Source organism: Phasianus colchicus, chromosome 1 (assembly GCF_987193195.1).
Source record: "Phasianus colchicus chromosome 1, bPhaCol1.hap1.1, whole genome shotgun sequence".
Taxonomy (NCBI): Eukaryota; Metazoa; Chordata; class Aves; order Galliformes; family Phasianidae; genus Phasianus; species Phasianus colchicus.
The window spans coordinates 100,016,648-100,030,661 of NC_143436.1; the positions used below are offsets into that span (position 1 = coordinate 100,016,648).

The following is a 14,014-nucleotide window of genomic DNA, read 5'->3' on the forward strand; positions in this document are numbered from 1 at the left end:
GTTCAAGAGGCATCTGGACGACGAGCTACGAGATATGGTTTAGTCTGTGGTAGCAATGGTAATGAGAGGACAGTTGGACTAGATGATCTTATAGGTTGTTTCCAACGTTGTGATTGTATGATTCTATGATTCTATGATGCACTGATTTCTCATTGTTCTGAGGGTAAAGCAGTATTTCTTTCTTGCAGTGACCACATCCTAAACATACGATGCAGTATTTACAAAGAGGGTGACTCATTTCTTTCTCACTATTTCCAGCTTGAGTGTCAGCATACCTGAAGGGTCTTTAGTTGCTGTTGTGGGACAGGTTGGATCTGGAAAATCATCTTTTCTTTCTTCTCTTCTTGGAGAAATGGAGAAACTTGAAGGAACAGTTCATAGAAGAGTAAGATTGTCTGTCTGTCCCTCCATCCTCCCATCCTAACCCACTGGCCACTGACTAAATTAAGCAGAATTGCTTTTTGAAGTGCAGCTTTTACTTTTCATCTATTTGTGACTATAAAAATACTGGCAATAGAAGCTTTAGTACTACTTTCTTGAATCTCTTATCTTCAAAGAAAAATTAACTGTGTAAATATTTTTTTAATTGCTTTCAATCTAAGTAATTGCAAAGCTATTCTCATTTCTTACATCTTGTATCTAAAATGGATGCCCCTGATTGTCACTGAAATCTTTTCTAAAAGACTTTACTCGGTGTAAGTCTCAGCTCTGTCAGGCTTATTGAAAGTATGTGCACTTATAGTAATTAGAGGCAAGCTGTTGTATGGTGATATTCAACAGATAGTTTTTATTGTCTTAGTAAATATTTTAAAACTTTAATAATGTTTGAGTTATGTAAGTAATGTCTAATTACTTTGAGATAAAGCTAGAATAGCAAACATATTTTTAAATACTATTTTTTGTGTGTGTTCAGAAAGCCCAAACAAATGCATTTTCAATTCTCTTTATTTAGGGTTCAGTGGCTTACGTTGCTCAGCAAGCTTGGATTCAAAATGGCAGTTTACAGGAAAACATTCTCTTTGGCACAGATCTAAATAGATCATACTATGAGCTTGTTTTAGAGTCTTGTGCTTTGCTGCCAGATTTGGAACAATTACCCAATGGAGATCAAACAGAGATTGGAGAAAGGGTGAGAGTCTGCTGTGTCAGAAATTATTTGATAATTCAAGTTAGGGCTTTTATGTTTTTATCTATGATCCATTTGATAATTTACACTGATGACTATTCAATGCTCAAACAACTACATATAGCTCAACTCCTTACTTAGCTTTGAACTTCTGTTCAAGTTCTGAATTCTCACTAATTTTTAAAATGGCTCTTTTCTGTGCAGATGTTTGAGTCAGCTCTTTATTTTCCAAGGGTTCCCTGTATACTGTAAATAATGCCTGTAAATAGTAGTTAACATGGTATCTTACATCTGCCCATTTTGGAATGGTAAGTTAATCAACAAAGGACAAACTTTAATTACTTGAAAATCCAACTTATAACTTTTCTATTTTACTAAAATTTATTTTAGATATCTGAAAAAATATAACAAATTGCCTGTGATAAACTGGTCTTCGTAGTATTTCATATTAAGATGTGGATTGTTTCAGCTTCCTTTTTTTTTTTTTTAGGGTGTCAACATAAGTGGAGGGCAAAAACAGAGAGTGAGTCTTGCTAGGGCTGTGTACAGCAATGCTGACTTGTATCTTCTGGATGACCCTCTATCTGCTGTAGATGTACATGTTGGAAAACACCTTTTTGAGAAGCTCATTGGGCCTTCAGGTCTCTTAAAAAGCAAGGTAAAGCAGGGAGGCTGCTTCTTAAGTTGGAAATTAACTGCTTTGTATAATTTACCTGACATAACTGCATTCTCTCGGTCATTCTGAGAAAGCTTCTCTCTTATCTATTGTATTGAAAATTATTCTGAGTTAAGGGAATAAACAAAAAGCACAGATGAATCCATAGCTCTGAGGCCTATCAAGTGGCCATAGCACAGACTGGAAAAAAAAAAAAAAAAAAAAGGCTGAGAGCTGGCATGACCTGGTGTATGATCAATAAGTATACAGAGAAGTTAGGTTAGTAAGATTATCACATTGGAAAAGATAATCAGAGATATATGGAGAGTGCTCACTGGTGTTGTAGGCTCATAAGAAACTTCATGAGGAGTGATCTCCAGAGAAAGATCCTTCCTCAGTGGCAGTCAGCCCTTAAATGGGGTCTAAGAGAGCTGCAGCCAGGCTCCATCCCTTCCGGTCACACAGCTGAATTGCCTTCACTTGTGTTCCCACGGCTGACTCAGTGCTTGCCTCAGGTGATCAATCAGAGGTTCAGGCCTTGATTCAACAGTTCCAGTACACCTGGAAATCTGAGTTTTATGACATTTGGTCATTTCCACTTTGCTGATGGTTGTTGATTTGCATGGCAAATTGAGATGAAACCCTTTGTGGTTACTCTTGATGCCTTGCTGCTGTGAAGAAGTTATAGCCAACATAGGTTAGGAAAAGAAGGGCTTGTTGACTGAAGAAATTCCATAAGAGAAAGGGGAATCAGAGGAAATTTTCATGTAAGAACTGTTAATGTGGGAAGGTAAAATGGTTGTATGAGTTAGTCTAAATTACTCCTGCTGATTCAAGCTTATTCCTGCAAAACACATGTATCATTGTGAAATGAATACTTCACTTATTACAAAGTACGTCTTTCACTTCCCCTCTCTACCTTTCCTCTTTTCTTACTTTGTCTGCTTCATGGGTGATAAATATCTGACAGAAGAAAGAACTCCAGTAATCATAGGCTTCTTGGCAGATATAACAGTAAGACTGTCAAACTATATTTAGTATGTTAATAGCTGTAGTATCTGCTTTTCTCTTTATGGTTGAATCTAAACTATTCCTGAACATAGGATACACAGTAAGAAACAGGTAAGTACAAGTAATAAGAAATAGCTATAAGCATAAACTATTTGACATTACATTTGGCAATTTAAGAGAAATGAAGCAAAGCTGGCAAAAAAAATGACAATAGTAATAAGGTAGATAAATAACCAAAATCCAAGAAAAATTCAACTGCTATGTTAATAAAATCCCTACTTTTAATACTTGCTTTTTTAATACTTACTTTGTATTAAATAAATATATATAATAATATAAATATATATAAAAATAATATAAAAATATGGTGAAATGGAAAACACTGTGTTTCAGACTCGTGTTTTGGTGACACATAACTTAACACTCCTCCCTCATGCTGATCTTATAATAGTGATGGAAGAGGGGAAAATAAGTGAAATGGGGAGCTACCAAGAACTCATTTCAAAGAGAGCTAAATTTGTTGAGCTTATTCAAGTCTTCAGTGTAGAGAACAGAAGTGAAAAGACAACCCCAAATGAAGGTGAGAATATTTGTATAGTGTATTTATTTAGTATTTTTCCTTTTCATTCAAGCTTCCCAAAATATTCCTCAGCAAATTTGCAAGAGGCAGTAGGAACAGTTTTGAGTTGACTGTAGAGATGGTGGTGTGAGAAAACATGAACTAGCTATGAAGAGTGAGTAAAGCCAGTATGTTTAATTATTGTTAATTCTAAGTTGCTTCTTTCAGACATTCAAGCAAACTATAACGTTGCAATATTTTTTTTAAATATGCTTTTTAACTTCATATTGGGAGGGAAATTTACTTGCTGCCATAGTTCTAATATTTTATTATAAATCATGGAAATGTTTGAGTTGTAAGGGGCCTTTAAAAGTTAGCTAGTCCAGCTCCCCTGCTGCTCAGGGTCCAGCTCCCTCAGGCTGCTCAGAGCCCTGTCCAGCCTTAACCTTGGATGCCTCCAGGGACAGGGCACTTCTCTGGGCAACCTGTTCCAGTGTTTCACTGCCATTGTTGTTAAAAAATTTTTTTCTTATATCCAATCTAAATCTCCCTCTTTTAGTTTGAAACCATTTCCTCTTGTCTTACCACAACAGACCCTACCAAAGAGTCTATCCCCTTCTGATAGCCCTCCTTTATATAGTGGAAAGCCTCTCTCAGATCTCCCTGGGGCGTTCTCCAGGCTGAACAGCCCCAGTTCTCTCAGCCTGTCCTCGTAAGAGAGGTGTTCCATCCCTTGGAACATTTCTGTGGCCCTCTTCTGGACATGCTCCAACAGATCCATGTCTCTCCTGTCCTCAGGACTCCACTTCTGCACACATCACTCCAGGTGAGGTCTCATCAGAGCAGAGCAGAGGGGCAGGATCACCTCCCTTACACTGCTAATCTTGCTTCTTCTGATGCAGCCCAGGAAACAGTTGTTTTCTGGGCTGTGAGGGCACCTTGTTGCCTCATGTCTGTCTTGTCTCAAGACCAGATTGACTTACAGGATTCATAACTTAAAGTACACCTACTCATCACTCATCCTTTTTATTTTTAGATCCTTTCACTGTGCCCATCTACTCATTGTATAATGATTGAAACGATTTTACTATTTTTTGCTTTTATAGTGAGTTCTTCAAATGAAGAGTGCCAACTAGGTAGGAATCTGCAGCAAAGAGAGTTGTTGAAACCCAGACAGTAAGTATTAAAAACCAATAGCCATTGCCCATCTGATGCAATGCTAGAACAACCCTAAGTTCTTATACTGTAGGCTGCGTTGTTATCCTCAGCTTTGTAAACATGGGTTAAGACTGAATGTCCCATTAGCAGTTGGCTGCAGAGTATGCACTTGGAGCTCATCTTCTGGATTAGTTTTATATGGAAGAAGTGTGTTTGATATGATGCATGAATTCAGGGGATCTAGTTCATGGGCTGCTTCCCTGTCTATAGTATGTTACGTGGGAGTGAAGGGCACATTCAGCCCTGGCAGCAGTTTGATTTCCTGGTAAATTAACAAGTTGTTTATGTTGTTTCTTCCACGTTGATTTTTTCATTTTCCATCTTTAAAAAAACTTATGATCTTTCAAGTAGTGAGATGAGTTCCTTGATGAATTTGTAGTGTACTTTAGTGGCATATCTGTAGGGCAGGAGATAGTGCAAAGCTCCCTGGAGTAGAACAGACCCCACCAAACAAAGACAATGCAGGACACTTGAGCTTAATCACCTTGGTCCAGATGTAATACAAACAGTTACGGCAAATAATTAGCCCTATTCTTTGGCCCACACAAGGGCTTAGATCCAAGTTGCAGCATACTTGCATGCCTCAGAAAGGAGTGGTATTACATTTCTAACTGCAGAATCGATCAGTGCAGGGCAAGCTCAGTTTTATCTGCATGTGACAATACAAGAAATGGAAGGTATATACCTAGTGTGGTCCTCTGATAAAGTTTTTTAAACAGAAAATTAGAACAGCTAAGAGCGGGTTGTATGTATGAAAGAAAAAATTACAAGATTTCATAGTATACATTTTTATACTTGGTTAAAAATGGATATATTTTAGTGGTTTACAAGAAGATTTGAAAGTGTATTTCTTACTTGCAGTTCTTCAGATCAGTGGAAAATACTCAGAAATAATAAAGAAAAAGTTGCCACTGGTGGTGTAAGTATCAGTAATAAAAAAAACTCCGGTATTTGTGTTGGATTTTTCTTTATACATAAAAAATGTATTATTTTTCAATTCACTTTCCTCTTCCTTTCCTGGCATTTAATCACTCCATTTAAAATAAACCTTACAATTTTTTGCTAATCTTTAACAATTTACCCTGACATTTTCTATATATATAACCTCTAGGTTCTGTTTGTTTTGCATATTTCAGAAAGAAGACATTTAAAATATTTTATTTAGGAAGAAAGTCTCTCTGTCTCATCTTTAGGAGGCTTAAATACCTGTGTGCTGGAGCAGAGGCTAGAAATCTTGCATGATATTAGTCCTTATTGTTTCGTGTTAGACATGTACTTTTTGCAGTTCTCAAAAAAAAAAAAAAAGAGAGAGAGGAGTCTGCCACCTGTTAGGGAGATGGAAAGGAACAAATGAAGTAGAATGTGAAGAAGATCAAAACTTCCTGGAAAATAAAATAAGAGCAAGAATGTGGATGAGAACTGAGTTTCCAGCGAGAAGGCAGACACAGGTGCAGAACCTATGCTACTGCTATCACTTCTACCTTTCTGTTGGCCCGAGTTTCTCCCTGATAATTTCACGTACAGGGATGATGGAAACACTATCCTGCTATACCAAGTTCCCTTGGCTTCAGTAGCCCATAGAAGCAGTTTTAAAGTTTCTAACTACAGTGCTGAACAGGAGTAATATTTGCTTTAAATAAACTGCATGCTGAGGTTTTTTTTATTTCCTGTTTTGTTTTTGTTATTGGTAGCAGTGGTGGTGTGTGTTTTGATTGCTTATCTGTTTAATAATCTGCATATCTAAGATTATTGAAGTCTGTCACTGTGAAGTGTCACAAGCAAGGTTGCCTAGGATACATATGATTAAAAAACAGAATGTAGTCGATGGTGAAACCTTTTAGCACTGTGATTTTATGTACCTTAGTTATCAGATTTAAGAAATAAATTCTGTAGATTTATTGTGAATTTAATATATTCAGTTTCCATTGTATAATATCTATTTGTCTTCAACAATGATATTGTTTTTATGAGTAATTCTTATTGTTATTATTATTAACAATTATTTTTATAATTCAGATGAAAATGTCAGTTGTTTTAAAATACCTTCAAGCCTTCGACTGGCGATGGATGTGGCTAACCGTGGCTGCTTATTTAGGACAAAATGCACTAGCCATTGGGCAAAATCTGTGGCTTAGCACCTGGACTGCAGAGACAGCAAAAATCAGTGATTTCACAGAATGGCAAAAGTCACGAAATTACAAACTTGGTATTTATGGGCTCTTGGGATTCTTACAAGGTAAGCATGAGCATTTATGACTGGTTTCCCACCGTTGCCAACTTTGATCTACTGAAATGTTTATTACTAGAGAAATCATACTAGTTGTTTCATAAACAGATTTATGTGCAATACAATGCAGTTGTTTAACCTGGGAGAGGAGCAGTAGAATAGATATACAGCAGTGTAGAAAATGCTTTTTAACTTTTATACTTCTGAGTTCTTAGAACGTCTGAAGTTATGTATGTTAGCATGTTAGGGAGGGAAGTGTGCTATCTTGAGACTTAATTACAGGGAGGACATGCTTACAAAGAAGTAAAATTTATCAACAAAATGCCAGTACAAAAACTTGTTAAAACCAAGGTAAGAAGTTAAATCCTCTCCCTCCTCTACCATTCAGACTGTCTTTTACTTTATCTGTTCCCAAGGTCTGCTTGTTTGCTGCGGTGCCTACGTGCTCACCCAGGGCTCCCTTGCTGCTTCTAGGACATTACATCATCAGCTGCTGGACAGTGTATTGCACCTTCCTCTTCAGCATTTTGAAACTAATCCAGTAGGTCAGATCATCAATAGATTCACAAAGGTAAATGGAAAACTCATGAGTATTTTCTCTTTTAAGAAAATGAAGCTTGAGTGGCTACAGATTTAATCCTGTTTAGTACTATAGAAAAATAAAAGATATCAAAGTAAATGAACGCAATTTCTAATGATGGAAAGCTGCTTCACTGCATAAGAACTTACAGAAATATCTGTAGCTACTCTCATGCAAAATTCTCAAAATATATTATTGGCAAAAGTTGTATAGACCCTATCTATGATCATTACAATGCCATTTGTCAAATTTTACTCCCACAGTGCAATGAGTTTACTAGAGCTAAATCTAATCCACTTTTTCTGATAAGTAGCTCTGTGATTTTTGTTTGCATATCGGAATCAAATGTCATTGCCAAAACCAATGAATACATCAATTCACATTCTCTAGTGTATATAGACTTACAGTGAATGTTATTTTCAGGTGTTTTTTGCTAGGCTTTTGGAGCACTTTGACTTTATTTGGAACTTCTTATTATACAGACAAATGTTATTTACTATGACTTTAATACTTCCTGGTCTTGTCAAAAATAGCTTGTTCAGATTGTTGCGATGCATGACAGATTAATCCAAATGCAGTAACTGGTGAGGGCTGTGTGTTTTAGAATAGAGCTGAAGCTAGCTGTGTAATGCACTGGTAAGTCAGTTGATACGGCTTTCATTAAAGCCTCTGTTTTTTAGTAGCATTATGTTATAAACAAGATTTGAAATTGTGTTACTGTGTACAGTAGGAGATTATTTCTGTACGCTTCAGAGTTATTAACTGGCTTACATAGAATACATAGAAGACTGTTCTCTGGCATATCATGAGTTATATAAAAGACATTGGATCTACTTCACCTTTAGAAAAATAATATTCATATATGAATGTATTTCATTAGCATGTAATCAGGTGGGGGGCAATCCTACTAATTTATACTGAGGGTGTTATATTTTGATGTAGTAGCAAAATTTACTCAGAAATCTTGATTCTTCTGTGCGTTGTTACAGGACTTATTTATAGTGGACATACGTTTTCATTATTACTTACGAAGTTGGCTGAACTGTACGCTAGATGTTATTGGAACCATTCTAGTTATCACGTTTTCTTCACCACTGTTCATAGTGGTAGTTATTCCCCTGGGATACTTGTATTTTATTATCCAAGTAAGTTCATTAGGCTTTTATAATGTTTTCTAGTTGTATGTACATAGGATTTCCAAAACAACCAATGTTACAGGCTTAAATTATTACTTACAGCGGAAAAAAAGTCTACAGAATTAATCTAAATTTACTTGCACAAAAAAATCTTCCAACTTCTTAAAAGGAAATTAGAACAGTCCTAGAATATATCCTGTAGTGCTTAGGAACTTTTAACAATTTGCATTTTTCTCCTTACATTTTCTTTTCTTAGACAGATACAATATTGATGTAAAAATAGACTGATGCCGTATTATCTTTGCTGGTTTTTTTTGGCTGAAGTGTCAGTTATGCTATGGAGAAACTGAAAGATAATGTTTCAGAAAGACTAACAGTTGCATTCCTGTGTCTTGAAGCTCAAAGTACCTGTGTAATTAAGACCTTAAAGGTTCTTAAAATAAGAACGTATATGAAGGAAAAGAGGGCCTGGATTCAGTCTCTGCTAAGGAATTTAAATGCAGGCATTATTACCTTAAAGAAGTAAAAGACAATTTTCATGTGAATAAGAAACAGAGCATTCTGTTTTTCAAGTTTATATGGAAATTTTAGTTGGTTGCTATATGCCTCTTGTACTATAGCACATATGTTAGATTATTTGGAAATTGTTTGCTTTTAATTCAACCTTCCCAGTAATACATATTACATTTTTCAGCATTAAGATGTTGGTGTAATTTTTTTCCAACTTCTTCATATGCAACATTTACAGGAATTACTTAACAGCTTTAGAAGAACTGGAAAAAAATATATAAAATAATATTAAATAATTTAAGATAATGTAAAGCAAACTGTAACAAGTTAAGATGTCTGTTTTTTTCCTGTACTGTTTGATTAGCGATACTACATAGCAAGCTCACGACAGATTCGACGGCTAGCAGGAGCATCACATTCTCCTGTCATCTCCCACTTCACAGAGACTATCCTAGGAGGATCAACAATCCGAGCATTTGGCCACCAGGAGAGATTCATTAGAAAAAATAATGATGTTGTATATGAAAACTTAGTTTATTTCTACAACAATGTCATCTCAAACAGGTACTTCATAGCACCTCTGACTGAGACCTTTGTCTGTAGAATTCTACAATGATTGTGTTTCCTTTAGTCAGAGCAAAGCTACTTGAGAAACGGGATAAGAACAGTTTATCTAGCATCCTCTGTAATGAGTGTACAGATGTCTAAGTAGTAGGACGATTTCTTCTTTGTGTGACTAGCAAGTTAATAGAAAGTATGCATGTGCTGTTTAGGATGAGAATACCAACAAAAAAAGTATTCAGAAGGATTATAAACATGGACTATGTACTGTACTGCAATTAATACTTCCTCTAACAAGCTTATGAACAAATGAATTTTATATTGCAGTAGTTCATGTGGTAGTAACCCGGCCTATTCCTATAGTCCTGAGAATGGAATCTCAGGTTTAAGGGAATAAGAGCATTTCTCCTTCCCCATTTGTGATTTGGTTCAGCTACAGGTAGAGATTAGCATGAAGAAAATTTTCAATTGTAGTTTTCAGTCATATACTTGAATTTTATCTGGACAGGAAGAGTTGAAAAGCCATATGAGTAGTGAAGAGAACATTAGTCATTTCTGGAGAGACTGCGTTATGTTTTTAACTGTGATACTTGTTTTAGACATCATATTCCCTCCCCAGGCTGTCTGTGAAATTGAATGGTGATACATACCTTCTCTGAAAGGAAAGTTAAGACACAGCTCTAGGAGAGCCATTATATTAGCAGTATCTTCACTGCACTCAAAGAAAAAGAAAAATTTGTGGTAACTCACTTTCTTTGATTTGTTTACTGCAGGTGGCTATCTGTCAGGCTTGAATTTCTAGGGAATTTAATGGTGTTCTTTGCTGCACTGTTTGTAGTACTGGCTGGAAATACAGTGAGTTCTTCTACAGTGGGTTTATCAATATCATACGCTCTAAATGTAAGTCATGGAATAATTTTTTTGCTGCTGTCACATTCCCTATGAAAAGGGAAGAATTGTTACAGTGAAGTTGAGTAGATAATGTATACAGTGGGGGCAGTTACTAAATCTCAAAACAAGAAAAACTTTGTTCTGTAAGTTCCTTTAATTCTGGGAAGCCTCACAGTAATTCTTTTTACCCTGAATTTAGATGAAATAAGAATTATTAGAATATGCTTAAAAATTAAGTAAATCACACTATGTATGGCTTACTTTTAACTATTATGTTAAATCAAGAGTAAGAAACCAGGTCACATTTAAATATATTTCATATTTGATTTCTTGTTCTTCTTCACTTACTGAATATTATGTGGGGATACTTACTTTAAAAGTTTATTAAAATCATTTACTTTTTGCATTGTGCTTGTAAAAAATTTGTGAGAGCTATGTTAGGAAAGTGTCATGTAGTAAGATTAACTGTATTGATAGGTTTCTAATTTAGATAAGTATGACATATACTCAGACTAAAGCATCCAGAATTTCTTTACTGTGTGGTGCTTAGGAGCCTAGCAACATCCCGAGTATCACCACGGAAAGTACTTCAGAAATAATAGAAACTGGGAAGGGAGACAGGGAGGAGGAGAGCCTGGGGAGAAAAAAAATAAAAGAGGAAACAGAGAGAGAAAGAGAGAGAGAATTTCCTATCCTGGTATACCCACATCACCCCTAACTCACAAGAATTCCATTCTCTATTGTTCTCTCTGAATAATTGTCATTTATATCATGTACGCAGTGATGACAGTGGCAGGTACTGCATCTGTCTGTGTTCCATCTCCATCTGACATGAAATTCACACCAGTCTTTATTTAGCTACATAGAACATCTCAAAACAGTTGAATCATGCAAAAAAGAAACAAAAACCTCTTTGGGCTCACTTTTTTCCCCCTGTATCTACAGACTGAATTGCTACTTACTCGATTCCAGAAAAGTGGTACCGATTCTGTCTTCAGAAGCATTCCACATGTTTGAAGAATTTGGCAGGCACAACAGATCAAATGATTGTCTCCATTATAGATTATTTTATGTGTGTGGTGTTAGTGTACTTTATCTAGGAAGTAGTGTAACGATGTGCCCACAGTATGAGCCACATATGTTCTTCCTTTCACATGTTATACCATTACCGTGTGCTTGTGAAATTATTTAGTTTGGGTAATTTTTGAAATCATTAAGCTGTGTTCTAGTATAGTTGAATTGTTACATTCTACAATGCAACAATTTCTTTCTTCTCCAGATAATTCAGAGTCTAAATTTTTGGGTGCGTAAAGCATGTGAAATCGAGACCAATGCGGTTTCAATTGAAAGAGTTTGTGAATATGCAAACATGGATAAAGAGGTGAGCATTCTTTTTTGAATAGTAAACGGATATTTAATTTGTGTACAAAGAAAATGATCTAGATTTGATTTAATATTGGTTTGTGGTAAAAGCTGGCTATAATTTATTCCATACTTTGTCAATTTTTTACACTAATATGCAGCTTATTCATTCTATTTATAGTTACCAGTTTTATATTGAACCAGTGAATTATTTGGCATCCTTCTTAGCAATAGATTTTCTAGTAAGATTAATTCTCCTGCAGCTCAGGTCAACTTCCCATGTTTTGTGCAACCAAGAGGAGCATTTTAAGAGTGGCAAACAAGGAAGAGAGGCATTGTTATTCACATGTCTGAAGAGGCATTTATTTCAAAGCTCTTGGCCTTGGTTATTGTGCTTTTCTGAAAGTAGTACCCACAAAAGCCTTGGTCTGTCTCAGAGACAAGTCCCTCTTCTGTATCTTTTTTTTCTTTTACCCTTCTCAATATTTTTGTTTCTTTATGTTAACATCTTGCTTTTCTTTTGTACTCCTTAAAACAAAATGTTTCTCATAGAATGTGTGTTGGAAATACCCGGAAGATTAGACTTTGGATTAAATTCAGTTCCTTACCTGTCAAATAAGGGAACTATTAGCAACTACACAGCTCAGCTTCTTAAATGACTAACAAACAAACAGATAAGTTGGAATGTTGTTGCTGGCTGCATCATTTAAAGACATTTCTCCTTCCCTTATATCACAATGGAATTATCCTAAACTACTGGGAGTTCTAGATGTATATAATTTTCCTATTTTTTTTAAATAATCTGGGACTTATTTCCTGGTATATACTAAAATGACGATGCTTTTAATTCCAGGAACCATGGATTACATCAAAAAGACCACCAGTAGGGTGGCCTGATAGAGGAATAATAGAGTTTGTTAACTACAAAGCTCGGTACAGGAAGGATCATGGTTTAGCCCTGAATGACATCTCCTTTCAGACACGGAATGAAGAGAAGGTATTGTATATAATAAGAAATAAGTCAGAAGTATAAACTTCTGTTTCTGGACTTTTTATGACTTTCTCATATGAAGAGACTCCAATACTAAATATAGCAAGATTATGTTGAACAGAAAAAATTATAAGTGACTAAGATATTAAAGAAAAAACAAATGAAAAAAGGAAAAGTATTTTCTCCTACTCTGTAGAAGTTCTTATCCCTGTCAGAAGTGGAGGTAATGTTTTACTTCCCATCCTTCCCCACATACTATGATGGACAAGTATCTCTGAATCTGAGATAAAGCTTTATTTAACCTTCAGACATTTGGAAAAAAAAAAAAAACATACGGAAAAATATTACAGTTAAAATACTTTTAGCATTTATGCTAATTATTTTAATGTTATTTGTTATAAAGATTAGGTTGAAATTATTCTAGATTTTTCAACCAAATAGGACATTTCTAAGGAAGATCCAAATTTGAAATAAAACCTCTTTCCACTGTGCTGAATATTTCTGTAGAAAACCTATATTAAAAGCTATATATTAACTAGATTGGAGTTAAGCAGCTTTGGGTTTGGGATCAAGGAACACTGAACAGGACCTAGTTTTGAGTAGTTCACTTCAGCTGAGGAGTGCTAGACGAAAGGAAGGCATAAGTAAAGGCTTCCCATTGAACCAGGCATAAACTGGAGGGAGAGCTGTGATTGTAAGTATGTCAAGAGTGAGTTTTTAACAATTTTATCCACCTATAATAAACTGAAGATTTGAACTGAAAGTTAAAACTGAATTTATTAGTCACTTTTTATGTACAACACTCAGCATAGAAAGTCATAGTCTTTACCAGAAAACTTTCTGTTTCAGGTTGGAATTGTAGGGAGAACAGGAGCTGGTAAATCAACACTCACAAATTGCTTGTTTAGAGTTCTAGAGGGATGTGGAGGCAAAATAGTTATAGATGGAATTGATATATCAACTATTGGACTTCATGACCTGCGTGGAAATCTTAACATTATTCCACAGGTGAGATATGTTTTTGAGATGACTTTTTGGTGTGTGTGTGTGTGCTTGTAGCACAAAACATTTAAGTTTTGTGGAGTATTTTTTTACTTTGTTGACTTGAGGAATTATTTATTTATTTATTTATTTATTTTTGAGAAATTACAAGCCAGAAGTTTACAGACTGCCAAAAGACAGAGGCA

The 14,014-nt window shown here is 35.4% G+C and overlaps 1 protein-coding gene across 4 annotated transcripts in view; it reads left to right on the plus strand.

Annotated features, from left to right (window-relative positions):
- The window catches only part of LOC116241980 (multidrug resistance-associated protein 1-like), a 33,165-nt gene that overhangs the window by 16,203 nt on the left and 2,948 nt on the right, over positions 1–14,014 (plus strand). For 3 of the 4 annotated variants that reach the window (XM_090121122.1, XM_090121129.1, XM_090121139.1), the window contains 14 exons: positions 259–385; positions 953–1,129; positions 1,617–1,784; positions 3,186–3,372; positions 4,458–4,527; positions 5,431–5,488; positions 6,586–6,805; positions 7,213–7,367; positions 8,366–8,521; positions 9,387–9,586; positions 10,357–10,483; positions 11,754–11,855; positions 12,690–12,833; positions 13,677–13,835. In XM_090121122.1, the coding sequence (XP_089977248.1) occupies positions 259–385; positions 953–1,129; positions 1,617–1,784; positions 3,186–3,372; positions 4,458–4,527; positions 5,431–5,488; positions 6,586–6,805; positions 7,213–7,367; positions 8,366–8,521; positions 9,387–9,586; positions 10,357–10,483; positions 11,754–11,855; positions 12,690–12,833; positions 13,677–13,835 (2,050 nt within the window). The remainder of the gene's footprint in view (positions 1–258; positions 386–952; positions 1,130–1,616; positions 1,785–3,185; positions 3,373–4,457; positions 4,528–5,430; positions 5,489–6,585; positions 6,806–7,212; positions 7,368–8,365; positions 8,522–9,386; positions 9,587–10,356; positions 10,484–11,753; positions 11,856–12,689; positions 12,834–13,676; positions 13,836–14,014) is intronic. The other variant, XM_090121133.1, reaches the window with a different exon arrangement.